General features: G+C 37.9%; 1 protein-coding gene across 3 annotated transcripts; it reads left to right on the top strand.

Moving 5' to 3' along the window:
• Nucleotides 1-2,958: 2,958 nt before the first annotated feature.
• CREM (cAMP responsive element modulator) lies at nt 2,959-20,827 on the top strand. 3 transcript variants are annotated; one of them, XM_010144399.1, is made up of 5 exons: nt 2,959-3,052; nt 3,195-3,340; nt 9,544-9,732; nt 17,867-18,023; nt 19,723-20,827. In XM_010144399.1, the coding sequence occupies exons 2-5, from the start codon at nt 3,295-3,297 to the stop codon at nt 19,865-19,867; spliced, it is 537 nt and encodes a 178-aa protein (XP_010142701.1). In that variant the 5' UTR covers nt 2,959-3,052; nt 3,195-3,294; the 3' UTR covers nt 19,868-20,827. The 3 variants fall into 3 exon arrangements, with proteins under 3 accessions (XP_010142701.1, XP_010142702.1, XP_010142703.1); XM_010144400.1 differs by lacking the exons at nt 2,959-3,052; nt 3,195-3,340; nt 9,544-9,732 and adding an exon at nt 13,590-13,679; XM_010144401.1 differs by lacking the exons at nt 2,959-3,052; nt 3,195-3,340; nt 9,544-9,732 and adding an exon at nt 13,613-13,679 and having other exon boundaries at nt 20,123-20,827.
• The last annotated feature ends 1,685 nt before the right edge of the window (nt 20,828-22,512 follow it).

Raw genomic sequence — 22,512 nt, 5'->3', positions numbered from 1 at the left:
GGACCTGATAAAGTTTTGAAATTCTAGATCACTGTTGAAACAGGTGCAGTAGATGTCAAGAAACTTGGATTTGGTCAAAGTTGAAGTCAAATCAGAGTATTAAAAATAAATACTTTCTAAATGGAATTCTTTCTAACTGTAATTTACCAAAATAAACTTTATCAGAGAAGCGTATTGCAGTCATTCCCAGTTTCTGTCATTGCTTTTCTTCAAGTCAGTATAGTTGGGACATACGTGCAAAATTAGAGGACTTGTTCCAAAGCTCAGGAAGAATTTCTTTGGAATCTCTTGCCAGCTGCTGTGTCATCTTAGGCATGTGGAAGTCGATTACTTGTATTGAGTGAACTCTGACTGTCTTTTCCAAGGAGTTGAGGACAGAAAAGCTATGTCCTGTTTAATACTGACTAGTTAGTTCCAGGGTTTTGCTTTGGTTTCATTTGAGCATGTTAATGGCAAATATTGTGACTCGACAAGAAGGGCTTGAAGATGCTGTGCAAGACTCTTATTACAGACATTGTTCTTTATGTTCCTCTTAAGTACTTAAGTACTTTATCCTCCCACCTGGCATTTCCTCCAAATCATTTGGCTTTAACTTGATATCCTGTCTCTGCCAGACAGTGGGGAACTTGGGAAATGATATCAGTTTACTTCAATTTGGGGGGGGGTGGGGGGGCGAAGTATGCTGAAGGTTGATGTTAAAACTTGCATGACCTCTCCCTCAAACACCTGCCACTTTAAACTGGAGTGGGGGGGGGGGGGGAAAGTATGCGAAAGGTTGATGTTAAAACTTGCATGCCCTCCCCCTCAAACCCCTGCCACTTTAAACTGGAAGTTGTTCAAAATTTTTTCTTGTAATGCTGTTGTTTTCTGGATGAAAAAAAATGCTCATCTATATCATGTTCCATACTGTTTTGTTAACATTGTTGTACAAGTAAGAAGTTTTGAATTTCAGATTGCTGTTTGAACTTTTACTTGCTTCCCCTTGTAAAGTATTGGGTATTGGCAGACTAATGTGAGCTCAAAGTTAAATTCATTCAAACACAGAGCAGTGTGGTAAAGTTGAAGCCTGAATGATGTCCAGGAAAAAATGACAATGGTTTCCATTAGTTAACATTGTGAACGTGGTTGCTTCTTATTAGAACAAGCTGAAACATTACATTTATCTCTTTGTCTTGATGAAAATTAGAACTTTTGAAATTTCTTGCAGAAAATTTCCTCTTCCACATTAAAATGCTCAGATTGTTTTCTGATTTCTTTACCTACTTCCCAAAGTATGACTGTTCCTGACTTCTTTGGCCATCTTCATGAACTAGGGGTTGCTATGGGAAACCTTTAGTGGAATAGGAAAATTTGAAGGCACTAAGGTCTTGTTTTCCTATCCTGGGCTGATTAACTTTTAAACATTTTTTTTTTTCTCCTGCGGAATGAGAGTTCAGTTTGAGATAGGATGCCCAGGCTCTCTGCTGGGTAATACTCTCTTAGTTTTGAAGGTTTATGCGAGAGGCTTGAAGGTTGATCCACAAGCAGATCTTTGTATGGCACTGGAGGGAAATGCCTTTCAGATCTCTTCGCTGGTCAGCATTAGTCCATCCTGCAAAAGAATTAATACAAACTTCTTGAAGCTCTTGTATCTGCTAGTCATCTCTGAAGTCTGGTTTGGAGCTCTGCATCTGTAGACGTGCACATTATTTCTGTGTGGTCTTATTTTCAGTTAGGCAGGCAGAGAGTGTTAATGATGTTTCCCACATATTACCCAGCAAAATGAAGCTACATTAAATATCTTTTCACAGAACTGCAGTGTAATAAAATAAACAAATTAAAATACAATTTCATTCTGGAATAACCTGTAGTTCTTTCAAGGTACAGTTTTACACCTAAAACCTCAGTATAGGTTTGAGTTGGGGTGACACAGGCCCATAAATTTCCAGAACCTTCTGGCAGTCATGTTTTGTGGGGTCATGTAGGTTTTGTTTCTATCACCAAGTGCTCAGGCCTGGCAGCCACATTAGTCCTAGAGCTCTTCCTTTTCTTCTCCAAGCTGCAGGGAAGCCTCCACTGTATCCAAGTCCAATGCTTGAACCTTTTAGTCACTTAACTCATGTTTGTTTGGTGTTAGCTTAACACAGTGCTTAGCTTGAAACTGCAGCCTGGTTTGGCTTTCTGTGTAAAGGTAGTTTTCCACACTGACTGTACTGCATTGTTTCAGTTTGGAAATGTTACACACTGATAGTTCTGAGTAGTTAAATGAATCAAGAAATTAGTGTGTTTTCCTTATTCAATAATCACTGTCAGTTCTGTGTAATCAGTTCCGTGGTTCAGCTCCAGACATAAATGTTGTCTTGGGTAATTTTAAGACAAAAGAACTTGGAAAGTACTGCTAATAAAAGTCTAAGAAAATAAGACGTTGTGGACTTGTCAGGGGGTTCTAGATCTTGCACAGTATTGCTAAGCAGTGTATTTGTACTTATGAATATGCATTGATGAGTATACTAAATGTACTAAAAGTAAAATGGAAGAAACTTATTTTCTGATTAGCTTTTGTGTGGTTGTGAAGAGGTTTTCATATTGTATACTGTGATTTAAGGTGTGTTAGTGCAGTATTCTGTATTTTGAATTTTTAATTTAACTTTAAAAGCTAATTAAATTATAGGGGTTTTTTATATTTAAAGAAATATTCTGTCTTCAGTACTTTTTCTAGGTTTCATTCTCAAAGAAGTAACCTGGATTATTATGATTTTTTTTTCTTTTTTCAAGTAGATGATGTCATCTGGTTGTGTTCCTAATGTCATAATTTGTGATTTGCTTTGGAAAAAGAAGTCCAAATTTGCATGATTAGTGATAAATAAATTCACAAACTTACTGTGTGCAAACCTGGAACAAAATTTTAAAAATAATATTTTACTCTGTTGCTATCTTCTTCTTTTATGAAGTTATGAATTTCAGAAACTTTGCTATTGCAGGTAGCATTGGTTACAGATGAATCTGCTGAATCAGAAAGGATAATCGATCCTCAAAAACGTAGGGAAATACTTTCAAGAAGGCCTTCATACCGGTAAGGACTATTTATTTTGGTTTTGCTTCTTTTTAAAGGCAGCTTATATATTACAGCAAAACTGTCTGATAAAAGCCAGTGGCTTAGTTTTCTTATGGATATGGAATTTCAAATATATAAAATTGTTTACATTCTTTTTTAGCAAAATTTTGAATGAACTCTCATCAGATGCACCTGCAGTACCAAGGATTGAAGAAGAAGAAAAGTCAGAAGATGAAGGAGCACCTTCTGGAATCTCTACAATGGCCTTACCTTCCAGCCTGTATCATATTAACACAGGGCAATACGGTATGTTTGCAAAGATACTATGTGATGTTGCAGAACATATATAGGAACAGCTTCATTTCTAAGAGTTCCATAATGAAGTAGAGATTTTGTTGAAGGAGAAAGAGACTTTCTGTATTTCTAAATATTTTCAGTGTTTATGTTTATTGTTTCCTAACATTGGTATTATAGACTTTCAGTCCATTTCTTATAGTGTTTGTTGGTTGCTAGATTTAATCTGTTTAGAACTCCTATGCATAAAAGATGTGGCAGTGAGGCTCAGCTGAAATGAAAAATGTTGACACTTCTTTGAAAACATTCCGTGTTATATATCACTGCAGTTTCAAATTACTGTGATTTGCTATGTATTAGTGCTAATCATTACATGAAATGACAATTAGTGAGTTAGACTTTTTTAAAGCTGGAGTATGAAATTACTTAACTTCGAATTTTCTTTCTTAAAAGAACTATTGTCTCTTCCTCCCCAGTGGTCAAACATGAACACTTTAACTGCAGAATTAACCTAAGCTGTGGTCTCCAACATTTGATACTTCATCCAAATGCAGGTTAAAAGATAGATTCACAGTTCTGTTCTATAGATTTGTTGTGTTTTTAATTCCTGCATTTCTGTTAAAAATATTGCATAACTTGCTCCCCATAGCTTCTTTGGGCTTAATCATGTACTAGCTAAGGGATAACTTTCTAATAACTCTTTTTTTCAGTTAAAAGCTTTTTCAGTTAAAAGCTTTTTCACGTAAAAGCTTCACTCCTAGTTATTTTTTTCGTGTCTTCTCATGTAGGCACGCTGGAATGCAGGTATTTTTCCTTCGATATAGGAAAATGGCAGAAGAAATGTGATTATAAACTCTGAGAATTTACCTATAATATTATTTACTCCTTCAGCATAGCAAGTAATGTTGCTTGGGCTCCTAAGCTGCTTTTCTTATCCTTTCTCTAAGATATAGACATAAATACAGGTCTATTTCATGATGTCCCGCATCTGAAGTACTCTCTTCTGTGGACTTGTGGTCATGCTAAATTACAGTTACCCAGTACAACATCTGGCAGGTATTCTTGACCAAATTAGATTATTTTCTTCAATTTTTCAAATACTTTTTTGGTTTTGCTTATGTTAAAAAAAAAAAAAAGTATTTGCAGTTTCAAGGCTTACAAAGTGCTGTAGTGTCTGTGCTATGTTCTAGTGAGCCTTCAAACCTTTAGGATTTCAAAGAAATTAGGCATTTAGGTTTCTTAATTGTAGATTCCTCTAGGAAACCAGAGTCATACTTTTACTAGCAATGTCTTGCAGGAGTTGATTCTCAATTGAGGGTGTTTTCATTTGAACATAGCTGTAAATCGTAGTCACAGGGAAGTCACTAGAAATGGATAATGAAATTCACAGGTTTTGCTTTCTTGTTCAATCAAACATTTACTTCTGAAAAGTCAAGTAGCAGAGAGCATCACCAACAGTGTGCTTGAGTTAACAGAGTTCACTGAAGTATAAATAAATCTCATTTGTCTTAGTTTAAACTTGGCCGTTGAATGAGCCAAGCATAGAAGATTTCCGGTTTATGCTGTTTCTTCTTTGAATAAGTTACAGTTGTTGCCTAAAAAATGTGCTGTATGTTTAAAGTAATTTGTTAAATAGGTTCTCAGCCATAAGGAGGTGTTGCTTCAGGATGTCATGTCAGCCTTCATGGACTCTCCTGATTCTGTCTCAAAAACTTTATTTGAAGAGTTTTGTCTTCCTGAAAATGGTTGTTCTTACCCAATTTATTAGTTCATTAATTTGAATTTTTTATGTTTAAGTTCAACATGGTAAGTTAAAATATCACACATCTTTTGTTTCAGTAAAGTCTCTGCGTTCTAATTATGGTTAGGAAAAATTGGTACCAAGTGATGGCAATGATGGTCATCTCCTTGTAGTAGAGGGGTCTTAATTTGGAATTTACCAAAGACAGCTTGACTGTGGCTTCTAGTCTTTACATGTATAAGGCACAGATCTGCAGCATTTCTGAGCAGCCATCCTGTTGGCTGGCTGCCTGTGATCCTCAAGAGCTGCTGTTAGCTAAAACCGGGAACACTGTGTGGGAATGCAGCATCTCCTGTGCTGATTTCAGTCTGAATGTGATGCAGGTCACTACATATATCTATTTTATCTTTATATCCCCTGTCAATAGCTCTTCTGCTTATCATTTTTGTATCTGAGTACTCCTCTCTTCTTGACCAGCAACGGTTGCATGGGTCACCTCGTGCAGCATCCAGTAGTTTATGCGTTAAGCTCATACAGTGTCCATGGCAATGAAGACCTGGTCCTGTACTGTCACTACAGCCATCTGTACTGTGTCCTCATTTAAAACAGCTATCGTATGTTACTGTGTTTGCTGAGTCCGTATTTTCTCAACTGTTCTCTCTATTACTGCATGGAAAAGGCAGTTTTGTTGAAAAGGTAATTTTGACTGTATGTTGGTGTCTGGATGTCTGGGATGACTGTTTTTAGAAGAACTAGATAAGTACATTTTTTTCTGAAAAACAAATCTTTTTTCTATTAGCAGCAGTGATGGCTGTTTTTTGCTTACTTTTTACCAGCCAAAACAGTATGTTGCCATAGTTTCCAAATAGTTTTTCCCTCATAGCTTTGTGACTTTGGCTTATGGAAGCAGACAGACTGACAGACATGACCAGCTAGATAAAATGTCTTCCCAGTTACCTCCATCAACATTTGTGTTATCTTTCTGTAAGGGGAATGGGAAGTTTTGCATAAGGCTGTGTCTTGCCTTGTAGTCTGATCTGACTACAAACATACTCTCTTGGCTGTAGTTGTGTTATATTGGTTATTGAATACTGGAAAAAAAAATTGGTTGGCTTCACCTGTGGTGGTCACCACACCTGGTGTGTGTTTGTTCCTCTGGAGTGTGTAAACCAACCATGCACTCCCCTGCTCCCCCTTGCCTACTTGTACATACAATGTTCTGTCTAAATGATCCAGGGGAAATGCTGTCTATTTGCCGTCTATTCGGGTTGCTTGTTGTCTTAGGACAGGTTTTTAACAATTGGAGAATTAATTGCTTTTTCCAGAAGGAAGGGAGGGAGAGATCTGATTTTTCTGGGTTAGAGCTGTTGGTCATACTCAGAGAGTGGTATTAGTGTCACCTTCAGTCCTAGCTAGAAGATACTGCTGACATCTATCCACCTGCATGATGCGCAACTCCAGAGACTGTGTAGGAAAGTCCTATACTCCTCATAGAAGGCCAAATTTCCAGTAGAACTCCAACACAACAAAAATCTGTGCAGTGGCTGCAATCAGGACAGTGAATGGGGTGGTGGCAGTATGTTGTTCTGGTAATATGGCAGGAATCAGTCGTGCAAGGGAGACAGTTACTGGAGTTAATTCACTTGTTTAGAAAGTACTGGATTGTGATCTGAATAAATAATTGTAGGACAGCAGTGACATAATTGTTTACCCAGGCTCACTGTGGAGCTAAGAACTTTTTATGATTCTGTGCTGAATTTTTTACTGCTTGGGAACCCAAACTGATTGTTTTTTCATGAGGTACAGGACTGTGATGGTGTAGGCATACCATTTTTGGTGCTAAGTCTGTGACAGATAGAATTCAGCTGTGTATGGCTTCTTTGGGAGATAGAGGTGACAAATCCCGCTGGGAAGTTTCTCTGTTGCTGGGAATCTGCTTTTGTCCTGAAACTCATGAAGAATAGAGGAGACAGTCATTTATTTTTCTTGCTTCTCTGTCTTCCTCCCTGCCCCAAAATGGATCACTTTCTGCCTTGGAGGCCAGACCAAAAATTCTTGCTCTCTTCACTGCCACCCCTCCCCTGCTGCTGCCTCACTTTAGTTCTTATGGAGCATTCAGTGAGTTCCCCATTCTGAGGGGAGGACTGGATGTCAGTCTATGCTGAATCCTATTCCAGTATTGCAAATAGGGCTCTATGCTTCATTCAGCATGAGAAGAATTCTCTGTTTTCCACAAAAAGAAGCTAATTTCTCTGCTGGGATTTGGCAATTTTGGGAGATAACTCTACTACACTCTGAAAAATTAGCTGAGCTTCTAGCAGACCGTTGCGCTTGTCTAATTTACTAGTAACAGTTTACTAATTAGCCATTAGTATCTCAGTGCTCTTTGAAATGTCATTATCTGATGTTGCACTTTTAAGATAACCTGTTGTTGGCAAGACAGAATATTTGAAATCAACTATCTCCAAAACTCACACAGGTGTCTAACAAATCATGTATTCAGATAACCAGAGCCGAACATTCAAGAATGTCATCAAATATTGTGAATCTGACAGTGAAATCAGAGGATTTGGCAATCCTGATTTTGCACTTATATGTGACTTTTGTACCACTTTAAATGCAATGACTGTAGTTTAAATATCATTTGGGGGAGAGAGAAATGTATTACATCTTGGGAACTGGGTTCTCATCTAGAAGTTCCAGAAGTATTTTAATTAACGTAAGAGACATGGATTTGATGGGTGGACCACTTGGTGGATAAGGAATTGGCTGGATGGTCATGCCCAAAGACGTGCTGTCAAGGACTAATTGTCTGGGTGGAGACCAGTAACCAGCAGTGTCCCGTGAGTGTTTGTTTTGGGACCAGTATTATTTAACATCTTTGTCAGGGACATGGAGAGTAGGATTGAGGGTAACCTTAGAATGTTAGTGGATGACACCAAGCTGGAGTGGTGGTCTTGATGCTCTAGAGAAGGGATGCCATCCAGAGGGGAAAAAAAGGCTAGACAGGTGGGCCTGTGTGAACCTCATGAAGTTCAACAAGGCCAAGTGCCAGGTCCTGCACATGGGTTGGGGCAATCCCAAGCACAAATACAGGCTGGGTGATGCGTGGATTAAGAGCAGTCCTGCAGAAGACTTGGGGGTGTTGGTGGATGAAAAACTGAATAGGAGCTGGCAATGTGCTCACAGCCCAGGAAGCCAATCGCATGCTGGGCTGCATCAAAAGGAGTGTGACCAGCAGGTCGAGGGAGGGGATTCTGCCCCTCTAGTCCACTCTCGTGAGATCCCACGTGGGGCACTGTGTGCAGCTCTGGAGCCCCCAGTGTAAGAAGACATGGACCTGCTGGAGCAGGTCCAGAGAAAGGCTGCAAGCATGATCTGAGGACTGGAACACCTCTCCTGTGAGGAAAGGCTGAGTTGGAGTGGTTCAACCTGGAGAAGAAAAGGCTCAGGGGAGATTTAGAGCAGCCTTCAAGTACTTCAAGAGGGTGTACAGGAAAGATGGGAGGCTCTCTTTACCAGGGAGTGTAGTGATAGGATGAGGGGCAACAGTTTTAAACTGAAGGAGGGGAGATTTAGATTAGATGTTAGAAAGAAATTCTTTCCTGTGGGGGCAGTGAGGCACTGGAACAGGTTGCCCAGAGAAATTGTGGATGACCCCTTGTGGGATGTGTTCAAGGTCAGGTTGGATGGGACTTTGAGCAACCTGGTGTCCCTCTGTATGGCAGAGGGGTTGGAACTAGATGATCTTTAAGGTCCCTTCCAACTCAGATCTTTCTATGATATTTCTGCTCTTAACAATGGTCATTTCAAAAGGAATATAAAAATAATAACCTCTCTAAGGAATTTTATTTTTGTCTACATACTTAGTTATCATGAGCAACACAAAATGATTTTTTTTTTTTAATTGGGAAAATATATTTGTATTTTTCATATTACTGATTACGTGGGGGAAACTGTTATTTTTCTCTTTGTACTTAAGTATTGAACTCTTTAAAGCTTTGTACAACTTGGAAGAACATTGTAGGACTAGACTGTCACACTGAAGAAAGGATTGTGAGTGTTAGACAACTTGCTTTTCCTTTATCTAGATGTCCTGGGTTTTGATTTGTGGGAGTTGATAAACATAGTTTTTGGCTTTTTAATAACCTTTTTGCATTGGTGTTTAAAACTTCAACGATTCTGTATGGCTAGGAGCTACTGTTTCTTGTATTAAAACTCTTTTAGGAGAGCTAGCATAGAGATAAAATGTGTGGAACAATGCTTTTTATCTGGTATACATATGGCATACACTACATAAGAGGCTTTATATGTGTGGAAATCAGTTTTAACAGTATGTACCTCTTATTGTACAATTTATCTTTAAACAAGGAGAGGACAAGGAGACCATTTATTTTAAAAAGGGAAATGTGCTTTTCAACATGTGTTGGTTCTCTTTCTATTGCCTAACTTTTGCTTTTATGTTTATGTTTAGTTACTGTATCTCAAGGTGGTGCAATCCAGATTTCTAATCCAGCCTCTGATGGTGTCCGTGGACTACAGACATTAACAATGACAAATTCAGGAGCTTCTCAGCCAGGTGCTACCATTGTGCAATATGCAAGACAATCACCTGATGGCACACAACAGGTTTTTGTTCCTGGAAGCCAAGTTGTTGTTCAAGGTATTTTTTATTAGTTTACTGCATTTTAGTTTTTTCATATAAAACAGTTTTTCTTAAAAGACTTTTTATTTTGTGTTGGCATTGTTGCACTCTTAAATAAGATATTTATGCATAACAAAATGGAAGTCTAAGGAAGAGACTCAGTTTCTCTGCTAAGTAAAGCAGCTGCTACTTTTGATGAAAAAGTTACAAGGAGGAAATAACAGTATAAAATCACTTTCTGCTTTGAATTCTTTGTCCAGACTTTGAGAAATAAGTTTAATTGCAGTAAAGGTGCTGTTACACATTGAAATGAGATGCTAAGGCTCATTCATTTAAAACACTACTCTGTTTTTTTCAGCAGTTGATCAATCTTAATAAAACACAAGTTCTGAAGTTCTTTGGATATGTTTAGGGCAGAATTTCCTTGCAACTTGGGACTCTCGTAGCTATTGGAAAGGAGATCCTTTACTGAAGCTAGTTTTCTCACAGTTTTCTCACTTTGTAGGTCCTATAAAAGGCACACATGTGAACTGAGCTATGAATAATGAGTTCTTGAAACTTACTGTAGTTTATGCATGGTTTTTTTTTTTTTCCTTCCACTGTTCCCAGCCTTTTGGAAATGCTGAGGAAGATTGTGAACCAAAAGTATCTTAGATTCTTACCAATAACAGGGGAAGTAGGGTTGGGATTTGGGTTGTGCTGAGGAAAATATTTCAAAATGGGGGAAGAGATTTCTGTATGGAGACACTAAATTAGTGGCTGCCATGGCGGGTACAGGGAATTTTTTTTTTTTTCCAGTCCATACAGGTAAGTAGGGTGGGAGGGCTGTATGAATGCTTTCTTAAGCCAAAACTTCTGTCTGAAATAAACTCTGAGAAGAGCTAGGAAGACTTTAAATATGTATTCATGGAGAGAATGAGGGTCATGGGCTAAACGTAGAGATTTCTGAGATGGTTGGTGAAGTCCAGGTTGAGGTGCTTTTTTTTGCCCTAATATGGATGTTTGAAATAAATTCTGTCTTTAAGTGACTCTTTCTTTCCCTTTCCTATAAAGGAAGCCCAGAATGTAAATGCAGTTAATAGCTTGTAGATAACTGAACTTGCTGAGACAATGCTAAATAATGATACCAAATTTGAATTCTTCCATTGCCTCTGGTTAATTTTTTGCTGAAATACATTGTCTTCCCAAGACTTTTCAGAAGCATTTCAAGGAAGCTCTCAGACTATGATAAGAAAGACCCTTAGCCAAAATATTACTTTTTATTATGCAGAGAACACTGCTATGGCTTCCCTAAATATTATTAATATATTCTTAGCAAAGTTTTGATTTGGCTGTCCCCCAAATAAATTTCCCACTCTTGATAGCGCATGTTTACTGAATATGTGTCTAATGTGTTTTCTACACATGTATGAACACATCCCTTAAATTAGAGGATTTCTCTCTCTGCAGGTTGACTGTATTATTTTGTGGGTATTGCTTTGATTCTTCAGAGCTTCTGGAGTGGAGAGGGCAGGGCAGAGAGAGTAGCTCCCCAGTTGTTTCCTAAAACCTTCCCAGTCTGCGGAGAAGCACAGAAAGTTTGGGAATTTCATTTGACTGGCCTTCCTTTCCAGACTCCTTGTTACAGGGTTGTCCTCTGATGTGGCTGTATCTAACCTCCGTATTCAGTCTCAGTGATGGGCTTGACTACTTGATGGTGTAGCCCATTAAGTGCCTTGGCTATGGTGAAAACTTTCAAAATGGATTCAGAGACAGTTACTGAATGCCTGCTATATCCTATTTCTAGAAGTGTCTAGGTACTTTTAACTAAACTGATTTGTTCTCTGTCCGTGCTTGGAAAAGTTGGCTTCTTGGAATTTTCTGTTCTTTTAGCCCAAACAAAATCCAGTGCTTTAGTGGTCATAGCTTCATAGCTGCTGACACAGAAGAAAAATGCTACATAATAACATATACAGGGAGAAATACAAAGATAGTAGTAAGTGACCATGACCTCAGATGATGAGAATATCAAAGGTTTCAACATATTATACACACTATTGATACTGGAAAATCTGAAGAAAAAAGTCTTTAATAAAAACCGAGTATATAAAAAGACTGTGAAAGCCCCTAAGGATGTTTACAGTAATACCGATCTCTGTATGGTAATACTTGCATATTGTCAACAAACCTGAGTTACTCAGGATGGAATGAGACAAGGGGATTATTGAATATACAAGTCTCTAGTATGTCTTTACTACACGTCCTCTTGCCTATGCTAGGAGGTCTCAGGAATATAGTTGATGAACCGTTGTCATTTACCTACACTGTGTAGTTGACTGTTCACCTAATATCGTGATAGCACAGTTTACTAAGCAGTATGTTGCTTTCCTGCTGTAATCTTTCCACTTATGTATACTTGAATAATGATTTTGCGTAGGCAGCGTATACATTTTATTTGTAATAATCATAGAAGAAAGAAAAAAACCCAAACACCCCCAAATATCAGTCCTAGGACAGAAAAGATCTGTTTCAGAATCTTTTAGATAGCGTATGTATTTATATTTATTCTAAAGTATTTGTTGATGAATCTCATGTAATAATGGATGGCATCATGTAAACTCTGTGCTTGATATTTTCTGATGTCCTGTGATAGGCAAAAAGGATTAGTATAAAAGTGCCAAAGGTTTGATCCGAGTGATATTTCATTTGGTACAAATTTACATTCATAGCAAAATAAGAGGCAGTTCTGATGACCTGACAGTTTCCTCATACAAGTTAAGGAGTTTTTTGTTAGGTGAAGCAAAAGAAAGTGTTTAATTATTACAGAAAATTAGTGTAGAAAAGTTGTATCAAAAAATCATTCTCTTGGGATCTATGTGTGCTTTCAAAGTATATTTCAGTGATATGAACCATGATATTTGAGATCTGTGGCTTGAATTTCTCGTGTGCTTCAGCTCTGATCTTCTGTTCCTTGTGACCCTGAAGTGGTCCTGTAATCGAAGGGCGCTCCTTTTTTGCATTGATGTTTCCATTGTTGCTGTCCTTAGCGTAGTCACAGTTGGTGAATTACCAGTCTGAATTTGTTTATTACAGACAAAGGCCTTGGAAGTTTGCTATACCCTATGCGCAGACCAGTGCCTAGACTGGTCTGAAACTACTTTCCTTTATATTTGTGTAAATGAGGAGTAACTCTGTTAGATCTGAGATATTTTTTGATTTTGTTTTTTACAACTAAGTCAACCAGATCTGTTGGATTTATTTTGAAAAAGGAGGGAACAGGAGAGAGGTAGCCCTTTCCCAGAGTTACTGTTCTGCCTGTTACAGCATCTGAGATCTCAAACTTTAGGTTGACTTTGCTGGAGCTTTCTTCAATCTTTTCTGAAGCTTTTTACCAAAATTAAATGAGGGCTATGGGTTCCCCCACAAAGCAAGAAGCTTTAGCCTTCCATTTACTTGTATTTTATAGCTTATTAAGCTGTCCTGTCTTGCATGTTTGTCTGACAGAGCTCTCTGCCTTTTCGTGGAACTATGCCAATCAAAACAATTGCACGTCTTTTTAAAATTTCCCAATTTTCTATCCAGTCATGACTTCCTGTATTCTATAGGCAAGTTTTACTTTCTGTCAGTCAGTGCTGTCGATTTTCTGGTCTTGCTACACAGCCAGCTTTGTGGTGAGTGCTTTCTGTAGCTTTATGAATAATTCAGGGCAAAAGAACAAAGTTAGGCTTATAGAAATATGGAAGAGGAAAAAAAAAGAAGGTTTACTGGAAAAGAAGTTCTTTAGCCTGCCGTTTCAGTGAGCTGTTCCAGTGACAGAGCATATTAATAACAGTGGTAAGCAAGTGAGGTCACTGTGATGTCAGTGCTCTTGCTTGTAATCCTGCACATGCTTGTTAGTTTGGAACAGTTCACGCTGAGCTCGGGGAGAGGAGCAGGAGAGTCGTGTGTGCAGAAGCTGATCATGGCTGTAACAGGAGATGAAACAGGTAAAAAAAAATCGTTAGTCATTTGCATGATATTTTTGGACGTCTTAGTATTTGTAACATTTTCTTTTGAACCTGTTGCTATAAGACTTTAATCTTTCAAAACTGGTACAAATAGGTTCTGGTTATCTAATCAGAGTAGGATTTCAGGGCAATTTAAAGTTTCATTTGGGGGAAAAAATTACTGTTAGTGCACTAATTCTTGCACAGATTGATTTAGGTAACTAATCTTTAGTGTTTGCTGCAGGATTTTGCTAAAAAATCCACCACTTGGCTTTTTAAGTTTTTTTTTTTTATTGTGGAGCTAGTCATATATGTTACTATGTTTATGATTGTTTTTTAGTTTGTGAAAATGACAGTGCTTTTTTGTTTAGCAATAAAAACTTCAGATTTGATAGCTAGAATAGGCTTAAGCATAGCAGTAAGAGAAAGGTGTGCATTGTTTCAGTAGTGTAAGTAAACCCTATGCTCTCAGGATTAAAGAAAATACTGAATGCAAACAAATTTGAGAGCAATAATTTTAAGTATTGTAACGCCTGCCTGTTTTTGCCTCCACTCTTAAAATGGTCTGTTCCTTAGCTAATTGAGTTCAAAAGGCTGACGTCATTAGATTTCCTGGAATCATGTTGCAGTAGGGAACTGGAAAAGTTAAACTCCAAACAAGATACACATTGACGTCAGCTCCAAGTCATGCTGCGATTTAGTCAGTTCCTTTCTGCTTAGTCAATTGCCTCCGGCAGATCTGTGATGTTAACCACTTCGCAGCCGGTACTTACGTGCTGTTGCTTATTGCTGGTACGTGTTATTTCATTAATCCAACGATAAGCATCTTCTCTGAGTTGCCGTTTTGATTTCTTTTTTCTTTCTTTTTTTTTTTTTTTATGCTCAAAGGCATAATGATTCATGCTTTGTTTAGCCACCTCAGTGGTGAAGTTAAAAGCCCTTTGATAGTCTAGTCCCATCATTATGACTCACAGAAGGGGAGGATAGATGTGCTAATACATAGCATGCATCAGGCTTTTTTTTTTATTCTGGATAGTCACTGAAAGAACTCAAGTGCAGAGATGCTCTCTAGTGTTCAGCAAGTTACTTTTTCCAAGAAACTGCTAATATAAGGTGGCTGATTTTTTTAAACATTTATTTTTTTTAAAACGTTTTTCAGAACCTAATTCACAAGGTTGGTTGTACTCTTCTGAATGTAGTTTGGGTTTTTTGGTTGGTTTTTTTGTTTGTTTGTCTTCCTGTTAATAATTTCCTTTTTGTCCGTTTCAACTCAAAGTTTCAGCTTTTCAGTGACTTTTTACTCCCTTGCAGTTTTAAGGAGAAAAATAAAGAAATAAATATTACCTGGGGCAATGTTAGGGAAACACACCATCTCCAGGTTTGTGGCTTTGTTAACAGTCTCAGTCCTGTGTCTGATGTGTTAGGAATGACTTTAAACCTCCATGGAGTTGTATTAGAAATGGCTGCAGAAGTTTGTTAGTGTGGATCAAGATGTGTGGTGTTTTTGTCTCAGATGCTGAAATGGAAGGTGCCCTTCTCTGTAATGTGTGCATACATTACTAGACTTAAACTGTGGATTTTTTCAAGGGTATTTTATGCCTCCCCCGCCCCCACCTCGTTTAAAGCCTGTTTCATCTTTCCCAATGTCTTTTTCAGGGGAAACAGTATTTCATTGTAACTTTTGGAGATACTACACAAAAAAATTTGGAGACTTTGAAATAATTGATTTTCAGCAATGTATCATAAAGCACAAATTGTTGCACAACTAAAAGATGCTTTGTCAATGTTGTGTTTTCTGGTTTTGTTTTTTTTTTTCCAAAAAAACCCCCCTGGTATCTGGGTTTACAAGGTCTATACCACCAAAATGGTTATTTATCTGTTACCATGCCAGTAGGTTTATAAGTGAGGCAACTGTTAGGCAGTGATAGACACTACTGGAAGCTGGTCAAACTATTCATGCTGCATGTTACTGCTTACAGTGGTGTTTGCTGATGCCAGCTGAGATAGGGACTCACTTTTGTTAAGCCGTGTTACAGGTGCATTGTGACACTGAGTCCTCTTAACAACGGTGGCAGTACATCCTGATAGCTAACATCTGAGTGTAAATCAAAGAAAGACAACAAAGCAGTTGGTCTTGCTAGGCTGAGATAACCTGGGTTATGGGTCTTTCCCCATAACTTGATCTACAGAGTGATTCACTTGAATTTCTAATTTGATGTAGCTAATGCAAACTAAGGTAACATCTCTTTTTTTACCTATGATGAGAGATAGGGAAAAGGTGGTTCTTACCTTAGAGCCTGTAAATTGTATGTAATGTGGCCAGCATAAAGGTGAGCCTGAAGAGTTTCTAAAATTCCATTTTTATCAATAGTGAGCTGAAGCGTTGTGCCATTGACATAACTGGGAGTGCTAAAAGATGAGAACTTAAAGAAAGGATTAAGTGATTTTCTTGTAGATGTACAAGAAGACCAAGCCCTGTGTTCATGGTGGCTGTCTGTTAGCGCTCACAGGGCTGTCCTGGTCTGATTTTTCTCTCCCTCCCTCATCCTCAGGTGATTATCCAACCCAGGTCAGTTCACTGGTCCAGTTCATCTTGTAATTCCACAAACACTTTTACCCTCAGGACTGAGAGAGGGGGGAGGCACAGAGTGTGTAAGCTGATAATGATTTCAGGACATGGCTGTGCAATTGCAGTCTAAACACAGCTTGATCCTGGTTTTTGTATTTAATTAGTGAAGCACCTGCATTAATAAGAATAATAGTAAATTTTTAATCAAGTTTAGGTTTTGGATTTTTCCTCTTGCAGTTGACTGATTTCTCTACTGTTCTACCCATCAGCCTCCTCCAAGTGTTTTTGTCTACATTTTATTTTCCAAGTTGTCCTGGTTTTGGCTGAGATAGCATTAGTTTTCTTGCTAGTAGCTGGTATAGTGCTATGTTTTGGATTTAGAATGAAAATAATGTTGATAACACACTGATGGTTTTGTGGCTGAGTGGTGCTTACTTTTCCAGTTCTCTCCCTCATCCCACTTGGGGGAGGGAGAGGAGGGAGGGAGAAAGCAGCTGTATGGTGCTTAGTTGCCAACTGAGGTTAAACCACAGCACAAGTTAAGGTTTTCCATTATTTGATTACTGCTTTAAAGAACTAAAGTACAAATTAAGTGTAACAGCCCCTGAAATTTCATCTTTTATATTCAGTTGCTTTAATGACAAAATCTGAGGTTTTGTTCTGTGATAATACGTTTATGGTAAGGAATAAGTAAATATCTGCTTATAATTTGAAGAAGGATCTTTTTTTTTTTTTTTTCGGACTATATCAGACAAGACACAAGTACTTGGGACTTTCACAGTGTTTTAAAATTAGGGTATGTAATGTAGGAACAAAGTACCTCAGAAACACACAAGTGAGGTGAAATGGTCAGAAAGGTATTGGTTCCAAATAACATGTCAGATTTCATATGTGCATTTAGCTTGGGGAGACATCAAAACTGGTAGGCTCAGGAGCTGTATCTGAACTTGTGCACTCCAGTTTACTGTGTAGCTACACCCTTTCCTGTGCAACCATTACCCCCTCTTGCCCGCTAATGCTGCAGCATCATATTTGTGGTGCTCTTGCTCAAGGGACATACTCCTGTCCACCATGAGCACTTCTCTGTTCTGTTTTGTTTTGGCAACAGTAGCTCTCACTGGTTTTCTAAGGGCTGCCAAACTCCTGCTGTAAAGGGAGGAGAGGCAGGAAGAGTGGTACTGATGGAAACACAGGGAAGGAGGAGAAAGCTCACTGAAGCAAGCTGACTCCTGAAGCCTCTGTTAGACAGGAGTAGCATGTAAGCCTCAGTGGCTGCAACAGCAGGACTATCATTTCGTGGGATTGTGCAAACAGGAAATAAGTGTGGATGCTCTGACAGTGTTTCTCAAACAGCTTTCCCTATGTTGTCTGAGAAGAGCCACGTGGAAGCTGTTACAGACTCAGTCTGCTGGCTAGTGGGGCTGCATGCTAGAGCAATTTAGGTAACTTATAGCGTGGAAATAAGTCTAGTGAGATAACAAATATAGTTGTGACATTATAGGCCCGTGAAATATTTTATGATCTTGGATAACTCATCAATAGAAATCTGTTATTTCCATGGAGACGTTTCCATAGTTCTTTTTTGCCATGAAGTTTGAAATATGATTCTTTTATACAGCTGCCACTGGAGACATGCCAGCTTACCAGATTCGAACTCCCACTACTACCTTACCTCAGGGAGTGGTAATGGCAGCCTCACCAGGGACTTTGCATAGCCCTCAGCAACTGGCAGAAGAGGCAACACGCAAGAGAGAGATGAGACTTCTGAAAAACAGGTGAGACTATATAACAGTTAATAGTCAGCATTGCAAATAAAAGATTCTAATGACGTTTTCTTCTTAAAGGTCATGAGTTCTGCCTGGGATTGATGAAGGAAAGGCAAGAAATTATTTGTCAGTCATCCTGCATCCTCGTAGCGTTGACTATTGGCTGTTAATTCTGGAAAGTTAGAGTGGATTTTTTTTAGTTCTAAAATACTACGGTAATTCAGAAATCAGTATTAATGTTTTCCCATTGTCATGTTTTTTGTGATGATCTGGAAGTATACTTGTGGAATTCCCCCCTCCCCCCACCAACTGACAGTAAAATGATCAGTAGGGGTGTGTTAATTCTGAAACATCCCAGCAAATAATTGGTTAGGAAGATATCTCATTAGCAGCTGTCCTTTAAGGATGCTGTGAAGAGGACTTTTTGTAGGATGGAATGATAATTATAGACTTTTCTAAATACTTGGCTACTGGGATAAGTTATTTTACAGTGTCCCTGTGTTTTTGTGAAGCATATTCTGTGAGGTAGCTGTATATTTTTTAATTACTTGGCATGGACTTGACTCTATTCTGTGAGGTAGCTGTATATTTTTTAATTACTTGGCATGGACTTGACTCTATTCTGTAAATGCCAGTGTTTCTCTGTGCATTCTTCTTGCTATTCTTAGGGGACTCTCTTTTTCTCTCTAAATGCGTACCCACCCCTATCAGTGGCAGTTAGATTAATGAAATAAATAGTCTGCTATGCAGACCTCTAATACACTGAATAGTCACTTGCCTTAGGATTGAATTAATGGTGTTGCTTTGCTGGTTGCCTGTCCTTTATTTTATATAACTCTCAAGGATTTCTGCCTTGTTGTGCCACCCTTTGTTTCCCCCTCTTCAGTTTTAAAACTACTGCTACCTCTCATATAACTTGCTAGAAAGTTACACTCTTAAAATACAACAATTTGTCATGTTTCAAGATGTTAAAGGAGTGGACTACCAGCACTTTTAAAATTTCTTCTTGAACCGGATGCTCATTTAGTCACATGTTTCTGAAAACACTACCTAAATTGTTTAGCTTTAATATAACAGAATTCTGAGCAGAGCTATGAGAATTGCCCCAGACTGACATTTGCCAGCAACAAAAAAACCCCAGATCCATGTGGCTGAAATGTGTCCAGGTGGACAGTTTTAAAATGCTAATAAATCATATTTGTTTGGATTTAAATTTTACTGTAGTCTGTTAAGGAAGAAAATACAGGAGGTTGTTAGCTTGGTATCTAGCTTTTTATCTGAAGTGAATAGGGTTACACTTGTATTTTCTGATAATAAGTTCTTTGGTTTTAAGATTTTGATTGCAAAAGATAACACTTGCAAAAAACACACAAAATGGAATGTGACTGGAGGGAGAAATGTTGCTTTCAGCTTTAATGTTTAGTACAAGTCAACACATTATATTTACTCACTTTTTCTTGGTTCCTCTGTATATTAATTCCATCTTTGTATTTGTTCATGCTGAATTAATTTCAAGTTATTTTGAATTGTATTCTAACCATGTTATTGCTTATGGCTGTTATCTTCTGTTCTGTGTGCGCAATCCAACAGTTGTTGTTGTTGGTTGTTTTTGTTGTTGTGGAACCACAGGAATGCAGGTAATTTTATTTATCCAGTCTTTGCCATATTGTGGCTGTTCCTGTAGTCATTTGCCTTGTATTGGTTCCAGGGAAGCTGCCAGAGAATGTCGCAGGAAGAAGAAAGAATATGTCAAATGTCTTGAAAATCGTGTGGCTGTGCTTGAAAACCAAAACAAGACTCTCATTGAGGAACTCAAGGCCCTCAAAGATCTTTATTGTCATAAAGCAGAATAACTCTTTTATTTGGACCTTGTTTATTATGAACTTTAATCAAGGTATGAGAGGAAGCAATTCTACAGATTGCCATATGAACTTGAGAAAGAGACACTTGAGGCTCTTGTGGAACCCAGTTTTGCTTAGAGTTTTCAGACTGATTTGGGAGCTGTTCCAAAACTTGGAATTCTGTTGTAGTCCCCATACTCTGCTGAGCTTTCTAATGGCATGCAAATGGCTTTTTTTGTTTGCACTTTTTACTTCTGCTTTTTGCAGGGAAGCTGCTAAAGAATGTCGATGGCAGAAGAAAGAATACATAAAATGTCTGGAGAGTCGTGTTGCAGTGCTAGAAGTTCAGAACAAGAAATTTATAGAGGAGCTTGAAACCCTAAAAGACATTTGCTCTTCCAAAACAGATTAGTAAAAATATTTATTATACTGTGAACTGACTAAACTGTGTTCAGTTGTTTTATAAGGCAATACACAGCCAACATGAATTATGACTTTCTCTGTGTGTCATTTTTATTATATTCCAACTCCTAACATTCCTGAAATGCTTTCCTGCTTTTTGTCAATGCATAGCTCTAATTTCAGGTTTTTAATGCTCCTCCCAAGGAGCCAAATGTCAAAAAAAAATTAACAAAGTAAAAAAGCGCATAATTTCTAAGAGCTGTTTCTTTGCCATATATTTACATACTACTTTTTACATGTTACCGAGTGTCCTGCACATACAAAATATTTTACAATGTTTTAGATGAATCATAAAGCTAATGCATCCAGTAATACAAGAAACTCAAACAACCCAAGGTATCTCAGGAAAGAGTTTATAAAAGAATGTTATAATTACATGTATGTACTAGCATACTAGTCTACAGATGATTTTATTGCATATTTTTATATTAGTTGCTTTGTGGAAAAAATATTGTATTGCTGTCACTGAGTGCCATGGTTAAAGATAGTTTTTAATAGAACCATGTTGTTTAACCTGTGTAGTGTCTGATTTCCTTTAAACACCTGTTTATTTGAGATGCTTTAAAACCCATGAGTATCTGGAAGAGGAAATAGGAAAAAAGCATACCTAAACTTGTGACGTGATGCCAAGTATATTGTAAATACCTGAAAGAAGCTGTCTGCTATATGGATGCTGTTTTCTTAATTTTCTGTTATCTGTAGAATATTTGATTTATTAGAGGTCTATATATCAAAATTAAATTTTCCATCCTGCAACTTCATGTTCTAGATTCTGGACAGTTGTAGACAGTTGGCAGCAAAGGCTGATGTTGTCATTCTTTTCACACTCTCTGCAAAGCACTGGGAGGAAGTAAGGGTGATTTAAAGAACGAAGCTTTCCAATAAACACTATCTGCTGATTCACAGGGTTCTGGAATAGCCTATAAGCAAGAGCTGAAGATTTTTAAAATAAACCCATGCTTAAACCAGCCTACAGTTCTGGTAAATGCAGTATGTGCTAACTTTCCATTGTGCTTTGAAAAAATAGTAGTGCTTATGCAAAATTGCATCTGGGTATTTCTTTAATTCAGGAATGATCTAATTGTTTGCTGGCCAGTACAGTCTCAGAGCAGAGTATCCAGGAGCTTTGCTGGAACTAGCAGCCTTATTGATGTGCTAGGAAGAAAGGCTTAGTTCCTGCTTAATTAGCTTTACTGGGAGGAGTGTGTGTGTGGAGCGGGGGAGAGATGGGACCATGCCATTACTAAAGTCATTGAGACTTCTTCACTTAAATTAAACTGAATTACATTTAACCCAATTTTCACTATGACACCATTGGGGTGGGGGGTTTTTTGTTGTTGTTCTTGTTTGCAGGTTTTTTGTTTTGTTTTTATTGTATTTTGTTTGTCTGTTTTAATTCTGGTTTTCTTTTAGCTTTCCCAAATTACTTGAAATAACACAGGATAACTTTCTCAAATCTTTTGAGGTACCTAAGTGAGACCATTTATAAGAAGAGGTTTTATCTCTCACTTCCTGCAGCCGTATCAGTTGATGCAAAAAAGAAATGGGCTCACAGGCTCTTCTTCAGGACTGAAACAAAAGTAAAGTAAACTTTGAAGCATCTGTTTCACCGTGAAAATACATCTTAACTGCTACAGTCAGCAGAAGTCAAAAGGTTCTCTTAAAGTTGGACAGGATGAGTAAAGTCTGCAGGTTAATGTTGCAGCATCTGGACTGCAACAGAAGCGTCCAGCAAATTGCTTGTTGTGGCTCTGCCACTAGCATCTCTTGTCTGTAAGAGGTAGACATTGCTCCTGACTCTCAAGGGATTTGGAAACTATGTGGAAAGAAACTTGGGCACATTGTGGATGTCTCTCCAGTAAAAACTTCTCTATCTTCCCAATAGTATCTGGTACTAACTGTAGTCAGAAATTGGATAGAAGGAATCCTTGTCTGTTCCACATCTATGTACATTCAGTAATTTCTTTGCTAATACCCTTAAAACATTTGATTTTTTTAAAATTAAATTTAAATAATTACTGGGGGTGGGATAGTGTACTATTAATAATTGGAGTAAACCTAAATGCTTTTGGTGTGTGTTTGGTCATTGTGGAAAACTCCATTTGATCTGTTTATTTGCACTAGGGAAAAGTATCTTGCTTCAGAAAAGTCAGCTGCACAAAGCCTGGCTCATTTACAGTAAGACTAGGAAAAAA

Source organism: Buceros rhinoceros, unplaced genomic scaffold (genome assembly GCF_000710305.1).
Source record: "Buceros rhinoceros silvestris isolate BGI_N320 unplaced genomic scaffold, ASM71030v1 scaffold1861, whole genome shotgun sequence".
Taxonomy (NCBI): domain Eukaryota; kingdom Metazoa; phylum Chordata; class Aves; order Bucerotiformes; family Bucerotidae; genus Buceros; species Buceros rhinoceros.
This window is presented reverse-complemented; position numbering and strand designations above follow the sequence as displayed.